General features: G+C 45.1%; 1 protein-coding gene across 5 annotated transcripts in view; it reads left to right on the top strand.

Annotated features, from left to right (window-relative positions):
- FRMD4A (FERM domain containing 4A) overlaps positions 1-25430 on the top strand; it is a 272648-nt gene that overhangs the window by 6739 nt on the left and 240479 nt on the right. Inside the window, exon 1 of one of the 5 annotated variants that reach the window (XM_090041833.1) lies at positions 21388-21727. The exons of 2 other annotated variants lie outside the window; for them this stretch is intronic. In XM_090041833.1, the coding sequence (XP_089897959.1) occupies positions 21569-21727 (159 nt within the window). In that variant the 5' untranslated portion in view covers positions 21388-21568. Of the gene's footprint in view, positions 1-21387; positions 21728-25430 lie in introns of those variants that run through there. 2 more of the 5 variants (XM_090041829.1, XM_090041828.1) reach the window with 2 other exon arrangements.

Here is a 25430-nt window from a genome sequence, read left to right as displayed (position 1 = left end):
AGAAGAGACTTGTTGTGTTGGACTCCACTTGTGCCCCTCTCTTTTTTGCAAGGGCTTCACATCCCAAGGTGACAAGTGGTGGTATAAAACAACAATAATTTGTGAAATACCTTCTTTGCAATGAATTATTCACAAGTAGATAAATAACTATCAATCAGAGACGATGGAGGGAGAGGCCTGTCCTGAATAGTAAGACCGTCACCTGTTTAAAAGCTCTGATATGAACATCACTTATGATTGCTGAAGCATCAACTTTATTCACGTAATCTGATGTTTATTTTTTCTGACTTTTCATGAGTATTTTGGAGGAATTGATTTAATTTGACCTTTACCTGGACAGACAAATGCTGGGATCACCTTCATGGTTACCTGGAAGTCTTAATATTTTTTGACACCTTCCCCGTCAGAAGTTAGAGAGCTCGCAAATCAAAACAGACTTTCTGTAAAACTTATCAGGACTCTGCCCGACTCTTTTCCCCCTTTGCCCCCCCCCAGATCGTGAGAAGTTCAGCAGCGTAAGAGGTGAGAGAGCAGCAGCATCTAATAAATAGTGATTGGTGAGCTTCCAGTGCTACAGAATCAAGGTTCTGTTTAGATGCTCTTTCAAAAAGTTGAAGTTTAACTGAATTCTCCAAGTCTCCAGGCTTGGAGACCTCATAAGAAGAAGATCTTCTGTGCAGTTTCTGGCAGTTGTGCTCCTTATTTTGACCAGAAAATGAAAAGCCTTTTTCATTGCAATTTGGCACCACCTAATCCCAATCTTGGCTGGAAATCAGTAACGCAAATGCATGTTGCAGGATAAGGGTGAAAACTATGTGAATAATACTAGATCAGTCCTTCTCCCCAAAATGTTTGTTAATAAACTTTCATTTCTAAAAGGCATCAATGGTTTGGTGAGGAGGGTCAGGGTAAGGCTTCTTTTTTACACCTTGTTTTGATCATTCCTGCTAACTATCTTATGGCCAGCACCATGGAAAATGTAGGAAACGTGCATTGCAGAACACACCGGTCTGGCATTACCATTGACTAATGCTATACTTGCTTATCATCAAATACCTCCCCAAGTCCCAGAAGCATGCACCTATAACATCTCAAGGAAGCCATTTGGATACACTCTTTCTTATAGAGCAAGAACAGAAGTGAGACCCACAGAGCTATAGAATTGCTGCGGGTTGCATCTTGCCTTCAGACTGCGCTCTGGTCCATTTAGGACAGGGGCAGATGCAATGGATGCACTTTCACCCTGCTTTAATTCCTGTACCACCCAAAGTTTTAAAAGCAAGTGCTTGCGGTGGCTGCAGCATTTCTAGTTGGGCAGCACTGAGGGAGTCAGTTGACTTTATGGCTCATTATCCTCTACCTGATCCCTTCTAAGCTCTGCATCCCACAGGTATTAACAACGCTCTCCTTTTGAATGGTCTTGCTGTTCCACCAATCCAGCTATCCTCTGCTTTGCAATTCTGCTGTCTGATAGCTGCCCCTGGTAATGAAGCTCCTATTTCACAGCCCTGCAGATTTGTTTTTTAACTTGTTCCAATGAAGTTATATTTATGTTTGCTTCAATCTGAAACGGTATAATACAGCCCTCAGCTCCTAGCATATTAGTAAAGCTTCTACTTTATTTTTAATTGTGGAAAAATGTGTGGTGTTATTTATATAAGGATGCACCACACCATCTGCACCCTGCTTTCAAAATTCTAGATCTGCCCATGATTCAGGATACAGGCCTGGATAAGCTTCCCCATGTCTATAGTATTTGGATACTAAGTAGGTGTATTCCTCGTGAATGACACAATGTCGTCTCATCCCACTTATTTTGGTCGCAAAAATCTTTCTCCATTCAAGCCAGGATGCTGTAACATTTACTTGTCCTTTTGAGCAACTGTGAATGAACCCAGAACTTTATGCTCTGTCTTTTTGTGGGGGGGGTTCAGAAAAATATGGCCCATTTTTCCCCTCTACTACTTTTTCATTTTTTGACATCTCTGGCCAAGATCAAAGACCAAATTAGAGAGTGTCATGAGTGAACAGAACTGCAGGCAGACAGTGAGGTTGTACCCTGTCCTTGGCCCCAGAGCAATAGGGTAAAACACCAGGAGAGAGGCTGTCTTTGCAGCATTTTTTAATCAAAGAAGGGGGAAGTAATAAACAACCCAAAGAGCGTGTGTTCTCAAAGGATTTTCAGCCCAGAAGATATGGATAACTGACTTCATATTTTAGACAAGTGCTCAAATATCTTCATGAACTTTCTGTCTGGAACTTAAAGTATTTCTTAGAGATATGTAATATTTCTCATCAACTTCTAGTGGGTTTATTTTGTTTGTTTTTTAGAGGAAGGTTCTGGTTTTTTATCTGTTTTAAGAACGGCTTCTGGTGTGTGTATGTAGAACAAGTGACCTAGAACTGTGAAATCTCCACCTCTGAAGAAGTCAAGCAAACACTTGGCTGGGAAAATTTAGTCAGGGATGATCCAGCCTTGAGCAGGTGTTGGATTAAATGACCTCATGAGGTCCCTTCCAGTCCTACTTTCCTGTAACTTACCTTTTATACCAATGTCACTGTGGAGACAATGCAGCCTAACATCAGTATAAGTTATTTCACTGCAAAGTAAAGTTATCCTGAGAAAAGCAAGTACCCAGGCAGTGATGTAAGTCATACTGGTATATAGGTCCTCTCTCCACAGCTCTAGTTTGTTTCATCCCTGGGACAGATGCTGGGGATACATACATATGTTCAGGAAGGCTTGGGGGAGGTTAGTCGTGTTAAAAATGGCCACCTAATCTAACTTACTTCATCCAGGTGAAGACCGTACACTTAAATCCCTAGTTAGGTCAATGTAAGTGCAAACTGTACAGAAGTTCAGGACAGTTAGATCAGTTTAAAAGTGGCCAACCTAACCTCAATTCAGTATACCTCTGAGGTAGTGTAAGGGCACAGACGTAAGTAACAACTTTTGCTCAATCTGGCCACAGAAAGCGGTCTATAGCCATGACCAAACATGAGTGTATTGTTGCTTTAAAAATGGCCAGTTGGGTGACAACTTTAACCCTCATGGCTTGAGGGTTCAGATGAAGATGTTTCAAAACAAAACATCTTCTGTAACTTGTGTTAGCTCAGACGCTGTGAGGCAGTGCAGTTTTCAGATTGGGGGTCGGGGAAAGGGAGTAGGGGTTTGCTCTGGGGGTTTTTTCAGCCCCCACTGAAGAGTGGGACAGGAGTATTGGAAGCCCCCCATAGTGGCAGGGGGCTCCAATTCGCCCACCCCACCAGCACTAGCTGGAGACCCCTTAGGATGAGCTCTGCCTGCTCCCTTTCCCCCCTCCCATTCTGAAAGCTCAGCAGGCTGGCAGGGAGCGGGGGCTATTGCTAGGGGAAACCGGCTGCAAGCTCCCAGCCGGCAGCTAGATTCCCCTCCCCTCTGGAGCCAACAGTGAACTTCTGTTTGGTCCGGGGGATCATTGCAACTCAAAATGCTTTCTGCAAAATGTTCTCAGTTATACTGGGGAGCTGCACTTTTGTCTGCGCCCTAACTTAGATTGTGGCACGTGACCCATCTAACTGAACTTCTGTACAGTTCCCAGCACAGCCCTGGGGCTCAAAAGCCCAGCTGCTGGCCTCAGCCTCAGGGCTGAGAAAAGCCTGGTCCCAGGGGGGCAGGTAGGGAAACTTGAGAACCCTCCAACCCCTACCCCACCCCGCAGACCACTCCCAGCACCAGTCTTACCAGTGTTCTCCTGTGCTAGGAGGAAGTGAGGAAGGGTGGGTGGAATGGCGGGGGGGGGAGGTTGTGGGGGGAGTTGTTCATATTGGGCTGGGAAGGCAGGGGGCTAAAAACAGCCCCTGTTTCCTGTGGGTAGGGAAAAGACCCCCCCCCCCGCTTCCCCAAGTCTCCCTGCAGACTCTACGAGCCCCCACGATCCTGCCCAACCCCTCCACAGACCCTGCCTTGCCCCCGATCCCTCCCGTGGACTCCATTTGCCCTCCCCAAAACCTCTGCTCCCCCATGGATGCCACCTGATTTCCCATGCACGCGTACCCTGCTTGGCCCCTCCTGTCGTACTTACCTGAGATTGGGTGGCCATTTTTATCTCAATCTAACCTCCCCAAATACCCATGCATACCTTTGCTCAATGTAAACCACCTGTTATTGATCCCACCACCTAGTGATGAGGCTCTGTGATTGCAACTACTGTACTGTGAGCAGCTCCCTCCAGTTTGTCTAGTTGCTCTGGACTAATGCCGTGTACATTTTACAAATAGGATGGAAGTGACACGTGTTGGGTATCGGATGTAGACATGGCATCGAAGCATGTCGGCAAACCCAATGAGTGACGCATACTGGACATTCTAGGCAAATGGCCAAATTATTCATCATGCTCTGTACTGATCTGGTCTAAACGTTCTTATTTTTAATTACCAATGTATTTGGAATCAAAGGTCTTCATCCAAAGATTTTAAAGACAAAAGGGGTCTGTCTTTTTTTTTTTTTCTTGGCCTAAAAGTATAGATAGCCATCAAAACAGCCATTTCCATCTCCTAGCAGAAGGCAAAAACAAGTGACTCTTGAGCCCTTTTTATTTTATTTATGCTTTATACATCATCTCCATGTATCATGCTCTCTAATTCGTACAAGGCGAAGAATGCAAGTCGCCTCCCAAAGATATTGCATGAAAAGCCTCTGAAATGATAATAGGTTGCAAACGATGCCACTTAGCTACCCACACATACACTGCAACCCAGCTGTACTTCTGCAGTATATTTAGAAGTGGTAATTTAGGGTTGTGCAAGCTGTTGAAAGAAGCAAGCAAATGTATTGCATTCATCTTGGTTTCCAGCACTTGCTCAGTAAAATCAAATTGGTGTCAACATCTACTTTTCTCTCCAGGTTTTGCATCAACGTGTACTAGGTAAACTCCTTGTGGAACAGTAACTAGGGTCTGACAACCTGCTATTAGTGTGGCTATAGTAAGAAGCATCTGACTGAGATTTCCCTGCAGTTCAAGTACAACTTTTCTTCTTCTAGGAACAGGTGATTGCTACACAAGCAGGTTCTTGACTCCCATCAGCTTTTTCCATTACATATAGATGTGCATTCCCTGCCTATAGCAACTTATGAGATGCAGAATGAGCTTCATCTGCTAACAAGAAATTCTGCTATTAATGTTTTATAGTGTTGGGTTTTATTTCCTTGCAGTGTCAGCATTTTTCTAGTAGCGCCCCCATACGAGGAGCATAGGACTGGAAGGGGGCTCCTGGGCTGTTGAGTCCTGTCCTCTATAGAAGCTGCAGTTGAAAGATGAAGATGAAGGCATGGCTGCTATGACTTTTTAATGGCTAACTGTAGGTATGGGTTGTGCAAGCGAATTCAGATATGAATGCCCTGCCCTTGTGCAAACTGCCCTGCAGGGAGGCCTGATCCACACCAATACTCCTGCATGCACTTGTGTGTGTCTGGAGGGTTATTTCATGGTTCTTTGTGTCATGATGCTCAAGGATTCTTTCTCAGCCTGCTTTTGCTATGTGGAGGCATCTGTTTTTTCAGAGATGGTGAAAACTGAGATAAGACTTGTATCAGTTTGGATTCTTAGAATTACTGACCACTTTTATAAGCATCACTTTCTGTGTGCATTAAAGCAGTAAATGACCCTTGTCTACTGCCTTTCAAAGGGATGTTTGAGGTTTGATTCAATCCAAGTGCTTTGATGCATTGCATATCTTTATCATGAGATAGGAAAGTAGAATTGTGCAGAGAGCTTGCTCTGGTTGGGAGGGTCCCAATAGTTGGGGACCCCTTGTGAATTTTCAGGCCCTGAAGGAAAACCAACTTACAAATATTTCCCAAGCACCCTCCTTTCATCAGCTGCCATCAGCATCCTGGCTCAGACAACTGGTATTTGAGTCCAGTGACAGGAGTACACAGTTTTTTGGGCGGGGGTTTAATATAACACAGGAAAATCTCTCTTGAATTTATATGATTGGCAGGCCATTTCAGGAAGGAGGTTTTGCAACTCTAGTCACGCTTTAAAATTACTCTTCAAAATATACTCAGTTTTGCATGTTCCAGGGGCTCTGCAGGCAGTAATCCTGACCATACCGCTGCAGAAGACAGTCTGCAAATATTGCTGTACCGATTAGGCAGACAGAGGATGCGGTGAGGGGAAAAGCTGAAATGATTTGCTCAGACTGGGACTCGTGGACTTCTCAGAGCCAATGTCAAAACATAGGGCTCGCACACTACATTTGCTGCTTCTTGAATATATTTTCCACCTTGATTTTTTTATGTGCAGACCACACTAGGGATTGGGAGGAGGGCCTCTAATTTTCAGCCGTTGCACCCAGAAATGGTGGGAAGTTATTCTGTCAACAGTGGGCGTTGTGTAATCCAGCCATTGCAGTGTCCTTCTGTAAACTTTCAAATGTACCAATTGCCACAGCTTCCTGGGAAAAAGATCTTGCTGCTGTTGCAAGCTAGTGGGAGCATTGCCAGGAGAGTAATATAAACAGAGATCATTGATTTTTATTCAATTCAGCTATGTAGGCAAGCTTTGCTGGATTTGATCAATCAGATTAGAGTGCTTTGGATCTTGGGCTAGATCCTTAGGTTGTATAAATTGATAATGGCTCTATTGAAGCCAGTGGAAGCATAAACCAGTGGATGCCAGCAGAAGATCTGGCCCCTTTTTTCCCTTAAAAGCATTGCAGTAATATCCTCTGGGCAGGCATTGTTCAGTCGGCGCACTGAATGCTCTTCATTCCTGAGCATCTTGGCTTTTCTTGTTGTGACGTTAGTAATAATTGAAGACATTACTGGGGCCTATTATCTGATGCTTGTGCTGAAGGGAAATAGCAAAAGAGATTAATAGCACATACAGACAGGATGGCATTTTATTGTAGAGAGAGAATGTAAGGAGACCTATGAACTCCCCTCGCAGAGCCTATTATTGTTATGCTATATATAAAACGCAGCCATTTTCCCCACCCCTGCCCCTCGAATTCTAAGGAGACGCAAGCATAATTTTGGGGGCTTTGCTTTCTGTGGGGTCCAAGCCAAAAGGAACTCAAAATAACTTTTTGGAGAGCGGGTGTTCAGGGCTTTCTGAACATCAGAGCCTCGTAGGATGACTCAGGTGGGTACCAAGGAAGAGACAGACAGACCACAAATAATCGGCTCACATGAAGACAAGCTGCAAGCCCCGTGTGGCCTCCTCCCAACCCCTAGAGGTCAATGAGAGTTGTGCTCAAGTAGAAACTAAAGGATTGGCAACAAAATCGCTGTACATGGGATGGATCCCTTGCTTTCCTCTTATTTGTTTTAATGCTTTTACATCAAGAAAGCATGAATCTCCCTGGTTGGCTTGCAAGGCCAAGAAGCATCAGCACAAAAAAAGCCTCATGTCTGTAGATGTTTGTCCTGGAGTGAACTAGTCACGTCTGATCACAAGGGGACCAAAAGCAGAATGCAGTTTGTGCGGTTTATTTTCCCATTCCCCTTGTGACCCTTTTCAGCTAGAGCGTGAGTAACCATGAGGTCACAAGTAGTGTATAATCATTTAAACTAACCTCTTCTCCTACAACATATTTTTATGTAGAACTGCAGCATACGTGCATGTTTTAATCACCTTCCTGACAAAATCAAATATGAAACAAGTTGTGCAACTGGACAGATTCACAGGGGAACTTGCATGTCAAACCACTGTCTGTCTGCCGGAGTGGACTCTTGCCTTCTACAACGTGGGGTTGTGAGGGCCTGCATATAAATCTGACAAATGACGTTTCTCACACCCACCAAAGAAGCGGGAAGATCCCCAATGCTACAGCCATAAAACATTTGGATGGGATCCCAGTTGATCTCTTTACTCCGCAACAGCAGTGCAAAGGACTGCATAAGTATCAGACCTTAAGATTGAATAAGTCAGCTCTGTTGGCTTGCCAGGATGGTGCAGTGCTGACACGGGGAACTGCATTGCTGAGGGGGCTGATGTGGTTCTTTGGCTATTTTAGCTGCTGCCATTGCCTCTGATAGGAGCTGTTGCTGCTCTAATTTATACTAAACACCAGGCAAGCTCCCAGACAGCCCTGGAGTACAAAGAGGCTTGAAGATAATGGGAAGGTATCTTTGCTCCCACTCTCCTCCTCTACAAGAAGCAGAGCTAGCACTGGACAGAGGACTCAACCAACCTGCAGCTATGTGAAACTGTTCTGTGCACAGGATTAATACAAACAGCCCTTGAAATTCTTGAAATGCATTTTGAAATAAATTTGAAGGTCTGTTGCTCAGGTTCTCTGGGGTTGTAAGAAATGTTGTGGCTGATGAATAGGATTTCATAGACGTCAGGGCTGGAAGGGACCTCAAAGATCATCAAGTCCAGCCCTCCACCCCAGGGGCAGGAAGTCAGCTGGGGTCAGAGGATCCCAGCAAGATAAACATCCAAATGTTTCTCGAATGAGTCCAGAGTAGGTGCATGCACCACTTCTGGAGGGAGTCTATTCCAGGTCTTGGGGGCTCAGACAATAAAGACATTTTTCCTTACGTCTAGCCTAAAACAGTCTTGGAGGAGTTTATGACCATTGGTCTTTGTCCTTCCTTGGGGTGCTCTGGTGAACAGGTGTTTCCCCCGATCCTGGTGTACACCCTTGTGTACTTATACGCAGCCAGCAGGTCCCCCCGAGCCTGCACTTTTCCAGGCTGAAGAGTCCCATGACTCTTAGACTCTCTTCATAAGACCTGCTCTCTTGCCCTCTGATCATGCGTGTGACTCTCCTCTGGACTCTGTCATGCTTCTCCACATCCTCCTTGAATTGAGGAGCCCAGAATTGGATGCAGTCCTCCAGCAGCGGCCTCCCCAAGGCCAACTACAGCAGGAGGATGACATCCTGAGATTTACTTGAGAAGCATCTATGTATGCAAGCCAGAGTTGTGTTTGCTTTGCCAGTTGCGACCTCGCAGTGGTGGCTCATGTTCATCTTGTGGTCAATCATGACCGCCAAGTCTTTTTCCACTGCGGTGCTAGCAAGCGTAGCACTGCCAAGCCTATAAGCATTGACAGATAAGAGCTAATATAGGGGTCCCACTGCCTCTTGAGAGACTACTTGACCTGAAAGCCCCGATTCTCATTCCCCCATACCGGGGCTGGCACAGGACCTGCGTGTCTTCCATTGGGCAAGAGAAGGGAAGGGAATCCTTTGATCCATCCCACAGGAGACTCCATAGTCTCCTCCAGCATCATGTGATAAAGAAAAGTTTATTATGACCATGGCTTCTTGGGACAGAGATGCCAGCTAGTGGAAAAATGTGGATAATTCTGTATAGAGGGGAAAAAAAACAAAACCCACTTAATCTCGGCTAACTGGGGCAGATAAGTGTCATGGCTAAGTATAGAGCTGGGAACTAGGAGCTCCCAAGTTCTGCCCCTCGATTTTTTTTCCCACTGACTTTTTTTGCATAAGCTTGATCAAGCCAATTACCCAGTGTGTCTCATGTACTGCGTCCATGACAAGACCTTCCCCAAGTCATTGGGGTTGTTGTCTGGATCAATCGGATGGTATTTGAGCATTATTGAACCAAACCCAAAATTGCTATACCTTGGGATTCACCCATTGCTTATTAGAACTATACTTCCTAGACTTCCCAGCGTGCAATTTTCTACCTGTCTGTGTATTCATCTGGTAAGGTCAAAGGACCCTGCATGACCAAGCGGCTGTGCTCCATCACCATTCTCTGTAGACTGAAAACAGCCAAATAATGATCAGATTCAGTCTCGGGCCAAACAGGAGATGTAATTCAGATGTGGTGGTTTTCAACCATGATCCATGGACCCCTGGGAGTCCACAGACTATGTCTTAAGGGGTCTATGAAAGATAACTATCATCAATCAAAAGTATGCGAATACCCACACTTACAATTCACAGGGGTTCACATCTTTCATTTGAAATTTTAAAGGGGTCTGCACCTTCATTCAAAATATTTTAGGGGTCTGTGAATGAAAAGGGTTAAAAACTACTATCTTAATAGAATAAAGGCAGCGTAGTACTGTAGGTTACAAGCATGGATCAAAAACACCTGTACTGCAATCAAAGTTTCATGCTGACTTCCTGCTATACTTTTAGCTTTCTCATTCCTTGGAGTCTCAGAACACCCTTCTCCATATGCTTGAAGAAGGGTGATTGCACCCGAAAGCTTGCAAAGAACTTTTTACCGACTACTCAGTTGGCTTAATAGAAGATATCACATCTACCCAAAGAACCTTGCTGGCAATGCAATATACCGCTCCTGGATGGATTATGTGGCCTGAAGCAACAGATCACAGACTCTTATTTCAACTACCTGGTCTTGCACAAATCTGTTCAATTTGCTAACAAAAATAGCCAGTTCTGGATTGCTCTCTTTAATTACCTCTGTGCCTGGCAGAATTAAAACTGCCAGTTCATCATCATCTCCAATTTTCCTACGTTTGTTTTTCATAGACTTTAGGCTCCTACAGTACTTAAACACTGCCGTATCCTTCAGCTGCAAATGATTTGATCGCTCTTGACTTTGTGTGATCTGAATATTTTCTTGTTCTCTTGCTTCGCAGCTGTGACCTACTTAATTACAAGCAGGAAGCGAACCCCGGAATCATTAGACATTCTGCCTGATTGGAAGAAAAAGCGAAGGAAATAATATTTGTGCTGCTAAATACTAGGATGTCGTTCTTAATAACAGGAAGTCAGGTTCCAGATAGCAGTGAACATTTGGATTCCTTGTGTATCGAGATAAGGAGCGAGAATACTTAATGGGTGTTTTTTATGGCCGGGATGGTGCTGGGGGCTGGGGAAATGGCAAACGTTTCAGACAATGACCAAAATGGGAATGAGTCGTAAACTTCTAAATCAAGAGAATAAATCCTCTTTGTTGGCTGTAGGTTTTAACTTCTGTGCAGCTTCAGTCTGCTGCCTATAGATACAATGAAGTGACTGAGATGCTGGTTTGTACTGATTGTTTTCAATTCAGTTCTCTACCCCCCACCCCCATCCCTTAAGACTCTAACAAGCTGCCTAGAAAATTAATTTGAATTTCATCAGAGTTTTTATGTTGCAGATCATCAGGTTTGAAGGCAGAACACTGGGCATTTTCATTAACTCCACTCTACCTCCTCAATAGATTGTTTGCTACTATTTTTACTTCCCGAAACTCAATATATTGGCTAGGCATTATGGGGTGGATGCATGTGTAGTACTGGCTGGAGAAACAAAGCGGCCAGTGAGGGCATCTGGCTTTAGACCAGCCACCTCTCATCTGCTTATCTCCCTGTTTCTGTTGAAAGGACTGATACCTCCCAGGAGCTCTGTGAGCCCAGATACATCAGTGTTTGCCAAGCATGTAAAGTCAAAGGAGTAACAGAGGGACAAATTATAGCGAACTGGCTTCTGCATATGTGCAAGTGTGTGTTCCAGTGGTCCTGTAATGGGAGGACTGAGAACTGTCAAGAGACCTTGTACATATGTCAGCACCACCCCCCGAGGGAGCTTGGGAATGCCATTGAGAAATAAGCCCTGTTCACTCTGTATTTGCTCAAGCCTGCAAATCTGTGACCTAGACGGTGGTGTGCACGAAGCACACTAAGCCATTAGGAAAAGGGGCTTAATGCACATGTAGATACGCCCGCTGAGTAACAGGACTAGTCCAAAGAAGCTCTTCATCGTAAGCCATGTGCAATTTGTAAGCAGTTTGGAAATCTTCCCACTAAGCATTTCTGTATAAGTGTCAGATTGTGCTAGGTACTAATGCTGTTTACTGTGCCTTCGTTAAAAGAATAAGGCTGCTGGGCTTTTCTGATGTGCTGAATTCGTATATTCATTATCTCCCTTGAATAGCTCCTTCATGCTAATGATTTCATAGCACCTTCCAAATCTCAGAACTAACTCTCCTGGTGTAGGTCAATATAATTATTTATGGATGGGGAAATCCATTCATAATTATAATTTATATTATTCCATAATTATGGATATGGATTATATTAATTTATAATATAATGATGGGTTATATTATTCCTTTCTGTTAACAAGGTTAAGTGGCTTGCCCAAAGTTATTTTCTGTGATGCTTCCATATCCTGTGGTTTTAAGACCTTCCTACATGCCCACAATAAAGGGCCACACAGTCTCCAGCATCATGTGCATCTTTCCTTTCTAATGAAAGTGTACATCCTAGTCGAGATAAAGGAGCCTTTTTTAAATGATCATTTATAAGAAAACCCAAAAGAAATTCAGATTTGTGTTCTTTTTGCTTAGATACAAGTGAATTCTCTAAGACAGTTAATACATAAAGGAGGTTGGACTAGGTGACCTCCTGAGGTCCCTTTCAATCCTCATTTTCTAAGATTTAAAACATGAGAGAGTCTCCCCCCCACCCCATCCCCTTTTCCTCTTTTTAACAATATACCCAACCCTTGTCTGGGAACAGAAAGGACTCTTGTCTGAGCCACTGAATGCAGCAAGTGTTATGAGCAATTCGCAGTCAGCAACAACTTAAAAATATCTGCAGGATGAGTTTTATAAGAGAACTTTCTACTAAAGTGGGTCTTTGCTCTGTCTATAACTGGGGTTACTCAGACTGTTGGGAACCAGTACACTAAATTATCTTTCCTGCCATGGGGCAAAAGTGTAGACTGGATTTTTGTGAGCCACAGATTCAGAATTGACATCATAATATGGTACAGAAAATGAGATACTTGCAATATAAATTGATTCTGCAGCCTGTATTCATATTGGTAGTGCCATTGACTTACGACAGTTCATAGAAGATGCTCTGTTATGGTGATGAGTATGGGATAGATGCACAGATAGACTGCAGTGGAATTGTCAGTCAGGCTAGGGACATTCAAAAAGCCTGAGCCTAAATCGATTCAATCTTTGCAGGTTAGTCTAACCTGGCTAGGCTGAATCAGTTTATAACTGTACAGACATCCCAGACATGCAGGCACATGCCTGAAGTAGCTCAGGCTTGAAGCCAGGGGATGCTAGAGCAGTCCTTCCTTCCTTTTCACAGGGCTGAGCTGACGGGGGTGTGGCCAGGCCCCAGCAGGATTGGGGAGGGGTTCCTCCCCTCCTTGATAACAGAGCATTTATAAGATCCATTATTAGCATTTATCACCCCATCAGAAAACAAACAGCCTCTCTCCTTAGTTCAAGCTCTTCTTAAACAAAGAAGGAATGGAGAGTCATTACCAGTTGAGCTGTTGATTAGCTCCAAAAAGCCCTAAGTTGAAACTGCTGTCTGCCACAGCATGGACCATAGCCAGCATGTGGTCTGCTGACTAATGCTGAGGTGTCTGTGTAGGCAGAGGGGATGGGGGATCCCTGCTTAGCAGGGAGTGGTGAGGGGAGGGGGAGAGCAGGAGGAAGCCAGGTAAACCTGCTGTGCTGCAGCCAGGGAGGGCAGGGGGGGAGCCAGCCCTGCTGTGGAGCACAGCACCCTGCCCAGCCCAGAGAGCATGCTGGGATACTAGGGAGGAGTCTGATTCATCTTAAACTGGTAAAGGGTCTGGGACAGAAACTAAATAAACTGGTTTGACCCAAATCGGTTAAGTCAGATTGACTTTTATTAGTAAATGTTTAGGGTTTCAACCAAGTTAATCTCAAACCGGTTTCAGCCATTTTCAGACTGGTTTATATGCACTGAACATCTGTTCTGTTACAAGGTAAAACCAGTTTCTGATCAGTTAAACTGGTTTATGTATAATGTCTGTCCCTAGATTAAAAGAAACCACTTGATTTGCCTCTAGGTTAACAAAAGTAGTAGTGGGCTTTAATTTTTAGCTTTTGTCTGATTTATATTCATGCAAACTATAACTTGATAATTGTACTTTGTCCCCAGGCTCTTGTTAAAGCCTTTTCTACATCAACAAAATCAGACATGCTAAACCACTAGTCAAACGTGTTGTTTAAGCCCACACAACTAGTGATGTTCGGCTAAAGCTTTGTGAAATCGTTATAACAGCACTGAATGCAGCTAGAACCAGTGCCACAGGAGGTGGGAGAAGAACTTTATAGGGAATAATATCATTGGACAGTAGCATAACAAGGAATTGGGAAGCCAGGCACCAGCCCCAGGTGCCATCTTAGTGGGGACACCCCATTGAGTCTATATTTTCTGGGTGCAGGGACAGGACACCACACTGCTTTCTAGCAGCAATAACTGGGGAAGGCAGACTGGACTGCAATAGCCAGGGACTTTGGGTCCTTGGGCAGGTTAGACTTCCCCTGCTTTCTGGTAGGGTTTTCCCAGGGGGCTTAAATTCTACTGGTAATGCCTCTTATACGGAATGAATTTTTCCCTCTTTTCCTAGTCACAAATTACCCATGATCAGGCCATTATCTTAAGTCTTATTTGTTGTTCAAACCATTTGCAAATTAATTTTTGAGTCTGGACCTATGGTTCTCAGCAGAGGTGATATGGGGGGGCACATGCCCCCTGAGAGCGCTTGCCTCCCCTGACAGCAGCTGGTAGGGGGCCATGAAGAGCGCTCATGCCCCCCCTGAATTTGGCACCACCTGTTTGCTTTGGTGACTGGCCGCTGGGGGACTCCCCAGCCCCTGGCTGGTGGTTGGGGACCTGCCCCCAGTCATGCCCCACTGGTGCCACCCCACACTCGGGAGGCCCATGGTTCTCAGCCTGGTTAGAGTCAAGGCACCCTCTTCGCTTTCACTCATTTTTTGCCTACAGAAAAATAATAGAGTAATTATTCTGTTGTGAGTTCTTTGCAAAGACCACAACAGGTCAGTTTGTTTTTGATATTCTAGGGCATGTGTAGATGAACCCTAAACTGAAGCGGTGGGTTTTGAGTCATGCACACACCCTACACTTACCTGCCTCTCTGATGGTGGGGAGGGAAGAGCAAGCTGCTGGCAGCAGAGCGGTCCCTGGGCTGGGGAGAGGGGCCTGATGCTTCTGTCAGTGGCAGCAGCAGGGCCCCTTCACCCCCAGGCAGCACTCACCTGCAAGCCTCTGGTTTGGGTGGTCCCGGGGGCACTGTGGCCACACAAGGAAGCACCTGGCACCTGCACAGCTCCGGCAGGCAGGCAGACTCCAGGGTGGAAAAGAAAAGATCAGACTCATCGCTTTTCTTGGGCAGAGCCTGCCTTCCCAGGCTGCTGCCAGGCTGCCTGCAAGACTTCCTGCCGAGCCGTGGAGCTGCATGGAGCCCAGTACCTCACTCCATGGCTGTAGGGGCAACAAACTAAAACTGCTTGGAGGAGTTTTAGATTGCCGCGCCCCAAGTCATTTAAGGCACGTTACATCACCAAATTTCCTAAAGTGGCTGAAATTAATGTGCGGTACACCAGCGAGGTGTGCAAACACTGAGACCATTAAAGCAGTGCAAAAGCATTTAGCCCACTTTAAAGTGTCATGCACACATGCCCCTTGTTTCGTCTATACACGGCCCTAGATTCCACTTTGAAATCTCTGGGTTTATCTTGTGAATCTCATGTGGGTGTTTGCACACCAAAGACTGCTAATGTTGTGTGGCACCCTTAAAGGGATCTCACAGCATCTGAGGATGGTGCATCACCCTGGTTGAGAATCACTAATCTATGATGTTTATAAGCCATTTATTTTATTAAAGACCTGAATATTTTCTTGCTGTTTTGACCATGTAAAGTAACCAATTTCTGACTGGATCAGAGGATCTTAAAAGCTCAGGATCCCAAATGGAGCACTCTCATGGAAAGTGAACGGTGCTATCTTAAATCTCCAGTCTTCGCTTAGACCTACATCTCTGATAGTGAATTCATTGGTAGAATATCTTCAGAAAAACAATGCATGATGGAAAATCACTGTGCAGTGTGCTTTTCACCAACTCAACGTAATAGAAGTGAATTCATTTCAGCAGTTTGAACATTTGAACAGACAGCTTAGCTGGACTCACTCAGCTTTACATTCCACCCAGCCTTAAACCTTGTCAAATTACTAATGCAGCTTAATTAAGCAAACAACATAGCCACAACTGAGAAATAAGTTACAATGTCCCAATACATATGACAAATGTCCTTGTATAGGAGGAAGAGTTTAGGGATCCTTACAGACCTAAACACAAATAGCTGCTGCTCCCATTAACTGTACATCAACAACACTTTGAGTTTTCAAGAAACATTATGATCATTGCAGGTGACTTACACTGTACATTTTCACTCGGTGTTACTATAATGTAGTGGTTCATTTTATTATGGAACATGCTGGGCATATTAGTCTTCAAGAACGCCTTAATGGAGTTGATCGGAGACCTACAGCATAATGTGGCCTGTTGCAATATAACTCAGGACGTGAGCTTCTGGGTTCTTATTTGAAGAAGACATATGTTGCCCTAGCTGTTTTAGGTAATGTGGGCTGTATGAGACTCAAAAGCTAGTTGATATGATTCAAGTATTTTGGTGACTGTGAGGTCAGTGGGGATAATGGCTGGAAGCTCCTTGGGAAAATGCTTCTAAGAATGGTTTCTTTGCCTGTTGCTCTGGAAAGATTAGTCAGGAGGGTCCGTGCCTGCTTTGTACTTTCCCAGGGTCCTGCAATATGCTGATGCGCAGGAATCCAAGAATGTTTCCCTAGTCTCAGGCTTGGCTGGAAGACTTGCAGCAGATCCTGTCACCCTGTGCACAGCCAGATCCTGACCTCGTGCCCATATAAATCTGAAGTAATTCACTGATGTCAAGAGAGTGACTCTGCCTTTACAGCCACACAACAGAAGTTGGTCCTCAGTCCTATGTGACTGAAACGCTCCGTGGGACAAATCCTGGGGTTTTGTCTTCTGCTTTATTCCCTCTGCTTTTCCCCACATGCTTTGGTAAATTGTTCTAAGGTAATCCTGGACACTGTTTCTAACCTGCGTTACCTAGCTTCAGTTTCCTACCACTGCAAGAGCAAATTGGATGCTTATCTTGCTAGGATCCTATGACCCCAGCTGACTTCCTGCCCGTTGGGCAGGGGGCTGGACTCGATGATCTCCCGAGGTCCCTTCCAGCCCTAATGTCTATGAAATCTATGAAACTGCATCGTTACTCCTTTTTTTGCTAGATTTAAGAGCCATGAGCATAGAGCAATCTCTTCCCTCGTTGTCCACCTACTAACTTGTTGGATATGGGCAAGGAAAGGAAAACTTCCTTTTAATGCTCTAAGTGCCATATGCCACACGCACACTGACCCCTCTAGATCTGTAAATACAAACATGGCCTCGGGAATGAGCCCTTCATCGCTTTGACCCTTTATTGTGTGGTCAGGCAGGAAAAGGCTGTGCTGTGGAAGCAGGCAGGGAGAAATATGGAGAGTAAAAGACTTTGGATAATTGTTTCCAAAACAACAAAGCATGAAGACCCAACATGAAAGAGACCATTCGGCTTAAAGTCCTCATCCTCTTATCATTAAAAAGAAAGAAAGATCAAATAGTGACACATCTGATGCAAAGATTTCGTCTTAAAAGAACAGATCAGTGGCTTTGAGCTGCAACAGCCATCAGGGCCAGCTGCGGAGCAGAAAGGAGATGCATCTTGCTCGTTAATTGTATGTTCAGAGAAAAGCTACAAAGTTTCCCCCAAACTCCAGTTTTTTGCAGACTATTCTCATAACGCAATCAAGGGGGGAACTACTTGAGAGCCCATTAGAGAGTGGGGCTGATTTCCCTCTTCCAAGGACCAGGCGATGCGGGTGGCTTGAAGGGAAAAGATGTCGTCCTCATCACCGAGCTTCCGAATGCAGACACCATTTACTTGCATTCGTACAGGTCATTGCGTTTCCACTTGGTCTGTTCTGGCATTTTGTTGAGAGAGGCTGTTTTCCTCCTGTTTAGCTCAGGTTTGAGAGCCTGCCCTTCACCTTCAGTTCTCATTGACAGTCAAATGAAGCAACACAATGGACTGGATTTTTTTTCTTTGTGGAAAGAAATGGGCTATTTTTATATCCTAGTAACAGCCTCTGGACCGTCTGTAAGATGTGGGAGGTTTTGAAGTAAACATTTTCCCTGATATTTTCTCAGATGGCGGGAAATAATCCGTGTGTAATTAGAGAATCCGATGAGCAGATCTGTGTGTGTGTATATGTGTATACATGCCTAAATTTGTCCATCGTACAGATATAAATTGCACTGCTCTTCCCTATAGATTACCAAGGGGTTGAAACCCGTAGGATTGTATAGGAATGTAATGGGGTGCTATAGGCACGTATTTCGTTTATGCCAGCAGAGGATCTGATCAGCTGGGCAACTAGATTTTCATTTCTGCTCCCCATCTCCCAGTGGTCTCACAAGGTCCCTTGCAGCCCTAAATTTCTGTGAATCTGTGACACACTCCGCCGGCCTTTTCAGATGCCTAACGGTGCTTCACATTGGACACCAGGTATGATGGAGGTGACTGGAAAACCAAAAATCCTATTTCAGAAAGCTTGTTTGCGACTTTGAAGAAATGCGCTCAGAAGCAGGCGATAGTCTGGACAGGTTGCTGTCCTGGGATGTAGGAGACCAGGTCTAAATTTCTGCTTTTCCCAGGAGCGGGGGTCCCACCAGGCTGGGTAATCGCTTTGATCGTCAGGCTATTGTGCTTTGCCTTTCTGGCTTTGGCCCAGAAATTCCATCGTGGGCTCGTGAAACCTGCCGACGAAAATCTTACTGAAAACGCCAAGCTGCCTTGAGCAGTGCTGGATTTCCTTAATCAGCATTCAGATGCTCCTTTAGGAAATTCCTGGACTTGTAACAACGCTCCAGGCAAAATCCTTTGTCTAGATTCAGTCTGCAAGTCCTAGACCTACGCCTCTGCTAACCGAACCGAAGAGCCGGCTCCCTCGACTCGGAAGGATCCCCGACTCGCAAACCTTTCGTGCACGGTCAGCCCATCACAGGGAGACGGAGTGAGGCACCTAATGTGAGTTATCGTATGGCCCCACGTGGCCTAAATCTGCGCTAATTATTATACAGCTCCCTTCCCAAACTGCCCTCTCCCCACAGTTGGCCTTTTCTGTGCCTCCACAAAGGATGGTTGCTAATAGTGTTACCCTCCCACTCAGGAAGGGGAAGTCTCAGGGAGAGAGAGGACCTGCTCAGCTCTGGGGACTGCGAGGTACCTGGTTTCTGTCTGAGAAATGCATGTAATGTGGACTCCATCGGAAGCTGGTTCTCTAGGCTGAATCCTCGTACAGACGCTGTTTAGCTTTGCCAAACTAAAATACTGCGCGTCAAATTAGCGAGGAAGGTTCTGTAGGAATCTGACCGAGCTGTTCTCATCAAGGACTTAAACCTGCGTGTTCAAATGGTCGCACGTCCAGCTGACTCCCAAGGAGTCGGTTCCAGTCTGTTGGTTTAAATACTTCCTTTTGCAACCGCTGCGTCGTCACATTATGTAACCTGGCTCTTCTAGAGCCGTTCTCATCTACTGGGTAATCGTATACTTGGGACACGGGGGCTGCCTATGGCCAAAATTCCCCTCCAGAACGGCCGGCAAGGCTCAGCGCACATGTGGAGTAGCTAATTTTAAAGCAGCAGCATAGCCTCCATTTCCCTTCTCCCCTTTTCAGGATGCCAAAGCAGTTAGATCACGTTGTGGAGCAGTCGCTTTTGAAAGTTATTTCCTCCTCCTTTTAATCAAACGCATTTCTTTTTCTTTCTTTTGTGTTTCTAGGCAGGGCTCTTATGCTGTGCTGTAGCCTAGAGCAGATGTTTCCTCATCAAGTTTATTTAACCAAAAAAAAAAAAAAAAAAAGCCTTCTCCAAATGGGGTTTTATAATGGAGATGTTGCTAGTCCCCTGTCAGTATTTTTAATGATGGGGACAAGGTGTTACTTAAATTACAAACAGGCGAAGAAATCAACCCAAGAAGGAGACAGGAAAATGGACATCTGAGATCCAGAGGCGGGGGGTCGACACGGGACTAAAAGACAGACCCATAGGAAGAGAGAGAATAATGTGCTGCGGCACAAATAGCATCTACTAAGTTGGAAGGAAATGCTATGATTTTTATGATACTGTTATAAAAATGATGTCCTGGAGAAGCAATTAAGGCTGTGAACATAAATTTTGCAGCTCTATTTTGCTGGTGTTACACCTGCCTAGTCAATGAGCTGTTAGAGGTATTGTACTATTATTATTATTATTATTATGTGCCAGTTTGGATTGTGCTTTCTGGTCCTCCCAGATCAAACTAAATATATACTGAGTCAGGATATACATATAAAACTGTGGAAGAGCAATCAATATTTGCTGTTTGAGCACGTGCTTGCTTGCTACCTTGTTAGATTGCTTGAGATATTCAGGCTTTGAACAAGCCATGACTGCTTCCACAGCATCCAGATTCATGGCTTTCGTTGTCTTGGCACTCAGCCTTGCAAAGCACCACTGCCTTATTTTTTTCAGAGGTGCTGTAGGTCCTAGTGACTTCAGTTGGGGCTGCTCAGCATGTCCTCTCAGCTGCTGGCCAGACCAGTCTTGTGAGGCGTTCACCGACTAACCCCCATTACCTGTAAAATCAGGCCCTATAGGAGTTATGTAGTCTTTCATCATTCATCCTGCAACACCAGCAACAGCTCTGATGGTGAGTTGGCCCCTCAATGGCTCTTCCACTGACTCGTTCGGTGGCCTTGTGTAGGACACGTCGTTTCTGTGTCTCAGTTTCCATGGCTAGGAGGTGTTGAGACCTGGCACTTGCTTCCCAAACATCTGCTCTGTATTAGGAAAGTTGTACCAAATTAACAACGCGGCACCTTTAAACCACTGTAAAACCCTAATGGAGATGCCCACATTTATCTCTTGCACCCCGGCTTCATTTGGTGATGGAAGCTGAATCAAGCTAAGCAAGGGTTAAACTGGTTTCAGTGTGCACCAATTTCAGCTGATTTTGGTCAGCCTGTGCAGGTGGTTTAATAGAGAGACACGCTCTTAGCTGAGGTTTAGATGAACGTAAGCATTACCTGAACACTGAGTGCCAAGAGGAATCTGGAAAGTGTAAAGACTCGAGCAGTGCCTACTGTATAAAAAATAAAAAATCTCCAGTAGTCCTTCATCAACTTTAAATAAAGAATAAGAGGATAAGATGCTGCGCTCTGTAAAGCCATCCTCTCAGCTGTTGTTTTGTAGCATTTGAAAGAGTTAAGCCGAAGACTGGAATGTCTTGGGAATGTTGGCAGGGGGAGAGAGCAGCTTTTTTTCCTCCCTCTGGATGGGATCCCAGTCCTCTGAAAGCAAAGTGATGACTTTGGATCTAAGTTTGTTTCTGGGTTTGCTGCTCGGAGCTGGGATGCAAGATGCAACGTAACCAAGCAGCCCTTTGTCAGGGATGTGAAATCGCCTGCCTAGCGCGGGGCTGATATTTTTACCCTGTCCCCGATGATCTCTGGGTGCAGCAGAATTTGATTTGAGAAGATACATGCAAAGAGAAGCTGTTTCCTGACGGGAGCGGGGGAGGAAGAATCCCAGCAGATTTATTTTGGCTGCAGTCTTTCTTTGCTGCCTTGCTGAAACTTGCTGTGACACTTTAACCTTGCGGTCCGCAAGGAGTCTAGGAACTCGCCAGCCACCCTGGCTTGGGAGCCCGGGGTGCTTCACACAGGTAGTTGGCATGGCTGCCGTCCTCTTTGGCTTTGAGGACCTGTTCTACAGCTGGGACAGCCTGGTGTGGAACTTGACTTCACGGGCTCTGAGGACCTGCCGCTTTGGAAATCTGAGGGTCCTGCAGCTAATGCTGAAGCCATGGTGCATTTCCAGAGCTGTCTACCAGGTAGGTGGTTTTACACCTCTGGACCAAATCATGAGGCCTTTACTCGATCCCTGTACGGGGAAATTCCCAGGGAGCCTAATCCTGCAACACGGTGAACTCCATGAGCTTCCCATTGCAGTCAGTGAGCACTGAAGATGCTCAACACTCATGGGAAGAAGTCTAGGGGCAGATAAACAGGGTTTGAGGTCCCTGGGAGCTTTTCTGAGTTGGAACAGAAGCCCAGATTTGGCTTTACCCAAGTGGAGGCGCATGCAAGCACGTTAGTAAAGGGAAGGGCAGATTCTGGCTAGGGATCTCTTAGGATTTGGGGCATCCTGGATAGAGTCTCCTTGTGAAACGAGGCTGCTCTTTGCCAGTCTGCTCATGCTGTGGGTCCCTGTTCCTTGACTAATCTCAGCTGCTGGACAAACTGCAAAGTATTACGTAGCATGAAGAAATCTAGCCTTGCAGAACTGTAACCTGCATGCAGTAAATAAGATGAAGGGCTGGCTTTAAAATATAACACACATCACACTAGACAACCCCTAGGTATCATTCAGCTTTGGGAGAGTCGATTCATTTGCTTGCCTGTTACATATTTTATTTGGGTTTTATGGGGTTCTAAAAGCCCATCCACAATAGTGGAAGTGGGTCAGGTGATTTTTTTGTGCCTAGGTTAGTGAATTTTTTGGCTAGTTTTGCAAAGCTGTCTCAATTCATTCAGGTAAATGCTATATATAACTTGAGGTAGGGCTGGCATTGTAGAACAAGGTACGTTGTCAGCTCAGCTTCAGGCAAGTAACTTGAGTTCAAATACAGCAGTAAAGACTTGGATACCTTGACTTTTAATTCAGGTGGCAGTCATGGGATATCAAGCTGCTATCTTAATCATCTTCCTAGGTGGTTTAACTTCAATTAGCCAACTTGGATTAGCCAAGAGCAGTTAAGAATTCTTTTTTTTTTTTTTAATTGCTTCCATATCCTATAACATCACAGTATTCGTTGGTATTGCAGAACTGACCAAGAAACTTGAGAACCCCAGACTTGGGGTTGTGTGATCAGTGATTGTATTTGGGGGAAAGGGTATTTTCTACTAGACTTATTTGCTTAGTTTGAGTTATTTCTGGTTTTGGGAGTTGCTGTGTTAAGCACAGCTGCACATAATGGGCCTGACTCAAAGACCATTGAATGTGTCCATCCCCAATAACTTTGAACAGATTCATAGTGTAGTTTAGGAAGAAACAGGTACAGGTACTGAAGTTTTTAAATGCTAATTTGTCCTAAGGCTAGTGAATGGTCCTAACAACTCAAGCCACCCTAGAAAAGCCTCTCTCGTCCCTTTTTCTAGCTGTAGCATTTGCATCAGACGCAGCTCCTGCCATCTATGTGGAAACTATTGCAATCAGTTGATGAATACTCTGTGTGAGCAAAGGCAGACACTCTACACCAGTGTTTCCCAACCTTTCCCAGCCCAAGGCACGCTTAGTTTAATAACAATTTTCCATGGCACACCTGTTAAGGCATTCTCCATCCCCATACTTATAAGCTCATTGTAGCTCACTGCCACGGCAAAATTCCACCTGTTCATTTCTGATGGCATGCCCATAAGGAAACGCTGCTCTAGGCCATGCTGGATCTTGCACTGGTGTAAATCCGGAGGTTTGGAATGGAGTTTTTGCTACGAGCTCGGCATATAGGGCAGTATATCGCTGCACTGCCGCAGAAGTGGTACAGGAAAGGCATTGTCCATCAGGGCACACAGTTTCTTTCCTACTTACCTCATGCTCTGGGGATAGCCTTTGCAGCAGTCAGCTACCAGTCTGTACCTTTGTGCTGGCTGCTGTGTTAACTGGAATCACGGCTCCACTAAACTCCTTGCCCATCCATTGCCACAGGGTCAATGGTTGATGCTCTGGGCCTGAGTCCAGGTGAGGGCCTGGTAGAAGGAGGGGTTTTATTCCTCCTTATGCCCATGCACAGGGTTGTACTCAGAATTTAGCTCCATGTAACATCCTTTAGAAGCCATGGCCATACGTCCTATGTACCCTGCTGGCTTGGCTTACTGCATTCAACTGACTTGTTCGACTGCTTGGGCAAGCTCAGAGACATTCTCCTAAACAGGGCCTAAATAGCATTGCTACCACCCCATCTGTTCTGCTCTACCAGCGAAATGGCCTTGGCAAATACTGGGGGACTTGCACTAAAATTTGGCATCGATTTGGGATTGGATGAAATAAGCAGCGACTGGAATCTTTGCTCGTTTCTCCAGCTGCACCTGCAAAGCTTTCCCAGCACTAGATAACATCCACAGCTTTCTTTACTTGCTGTCTATCACTTATTAGTTTCGAACTCTCTTGCACCTCTGAGATCCAGAGAGGAACGGAAGCAGAAGTGACAAAATAGGACGAGCAAGACTAGGAGAGATGAATTGGTTAGATCACTGTGTTCAACAAGAAGTCATCAGTGGCTCAATGTCTATTTGGAAAGAGGTATCTAGTGGGGATCCCCAGGGGTCTGTCCCAAGTCTGGTATTTTTTTCAAATCTTCATGAATGATTTGGATGATGAAAATGAGTCCACACTTAGCAAATCTGCAGACAACATGAAATTTGGTGGAGTTGCAGACAAGTGTACAGTGCTGCACTTGGGATGAAATAATCGCATGCACAAATGCAGTCTGGGGAATGATTGACTTGGCTGCAGTACTGCAGAGAAGGCCCTGGGGGGTTACTGTAGACCATAAGCTGAATGAGCCAAATATGAGCCAACAGCATGGTCTAGTTGCACAAAAGGCCAACAGCATTTTGGATTGCATTAGCAAAAGTGTTGTTTGCAAATCACGGGAAGTTATTCTTCTGCTCTGTTCAGCACTGACAAGGCCTCACCTGGAGTACAGTATCTAGTTTCGGGCCCTGCACTTGAAGAAGGATAGGAATAGATTTGGAAAAAAAATCCAGCATGACAAAAATGGTCAGAGGCCTGGGGAGCAAGACTTATGAGGAAAGGCTGAAAGAACTAGGGTTAATTAATTTGAAGAAGAAAAGATTATGGGGGGGATTTGATAACAGTCTTCAAATACCTAAAGGTTGCTTATAGAAAGGATGGCCGCAGGGACAGGACTAGGAGCCATGGTATCAAACTGCAGCAAAGGAAATTTAGGTTGGAGATTAGAAGGACCTTTCTGACTTTTGAGGGTGGTCAAGCATTGGAACAAGCTATCTAGAGAAATTGTGGCATCCCCATCCCTGGAAATGTTCAAGAGAAGGGTGGATAGACTTGTCTGGGATGGCTTAGTCAGTGATGATCCTGCCATCAAGCAGGAGGGCTGGTCTGTTCCCACCCTATTTTCCTATGATCCCACAAGATTGGACCCCAGGTGTCACTGGCCAATCAGAAGATGAGTCTGCAAGAAAGAGCCTCTTAAATGAGCCAGTTGTCATGAGATTTCTACCCTAGATCAGTAGATAGAGAGGGATGTGACATGCTTTAGGCACAAGCATTGCAACCAGGACTTCTGAGGTCTAACCTAGCTTAAACATTTAGTGGACTTGGGAGTCTCAGTTAGCCCATCAGTAAAGTGGGAGGAATCGCCTTCATGGCTTCCAAGACCGGAGCATGTGTAATGGCATAAATCTGTGCTGGAAGGGTGGCAGGCAGGGATTGCATTTGGTCTGCTTACGTTGGCAAGAAAGCTGGACCTTCACTGAGAAGGTGCAGGGTGTTGT

The sequence above is a fragment of the Crocodylus siamensis genome, chromosome 4 (genome assembly GCF_052110815.1).
Source record: "Crocodylus siamensis isolate JL-2025a chromosome 4, ASM5211081v1, whole genome shotgun sequence".
NCBI lineage: Eukaryota > Metazoa > Chordata > Crocodylia > Crocodylidae > Crocodylus > Crocodylus siamensis.
Note: the sequence above shows the minus strand (reverse complement) of the source record. Positions and strands in the feature narration are given on the sequence as shown.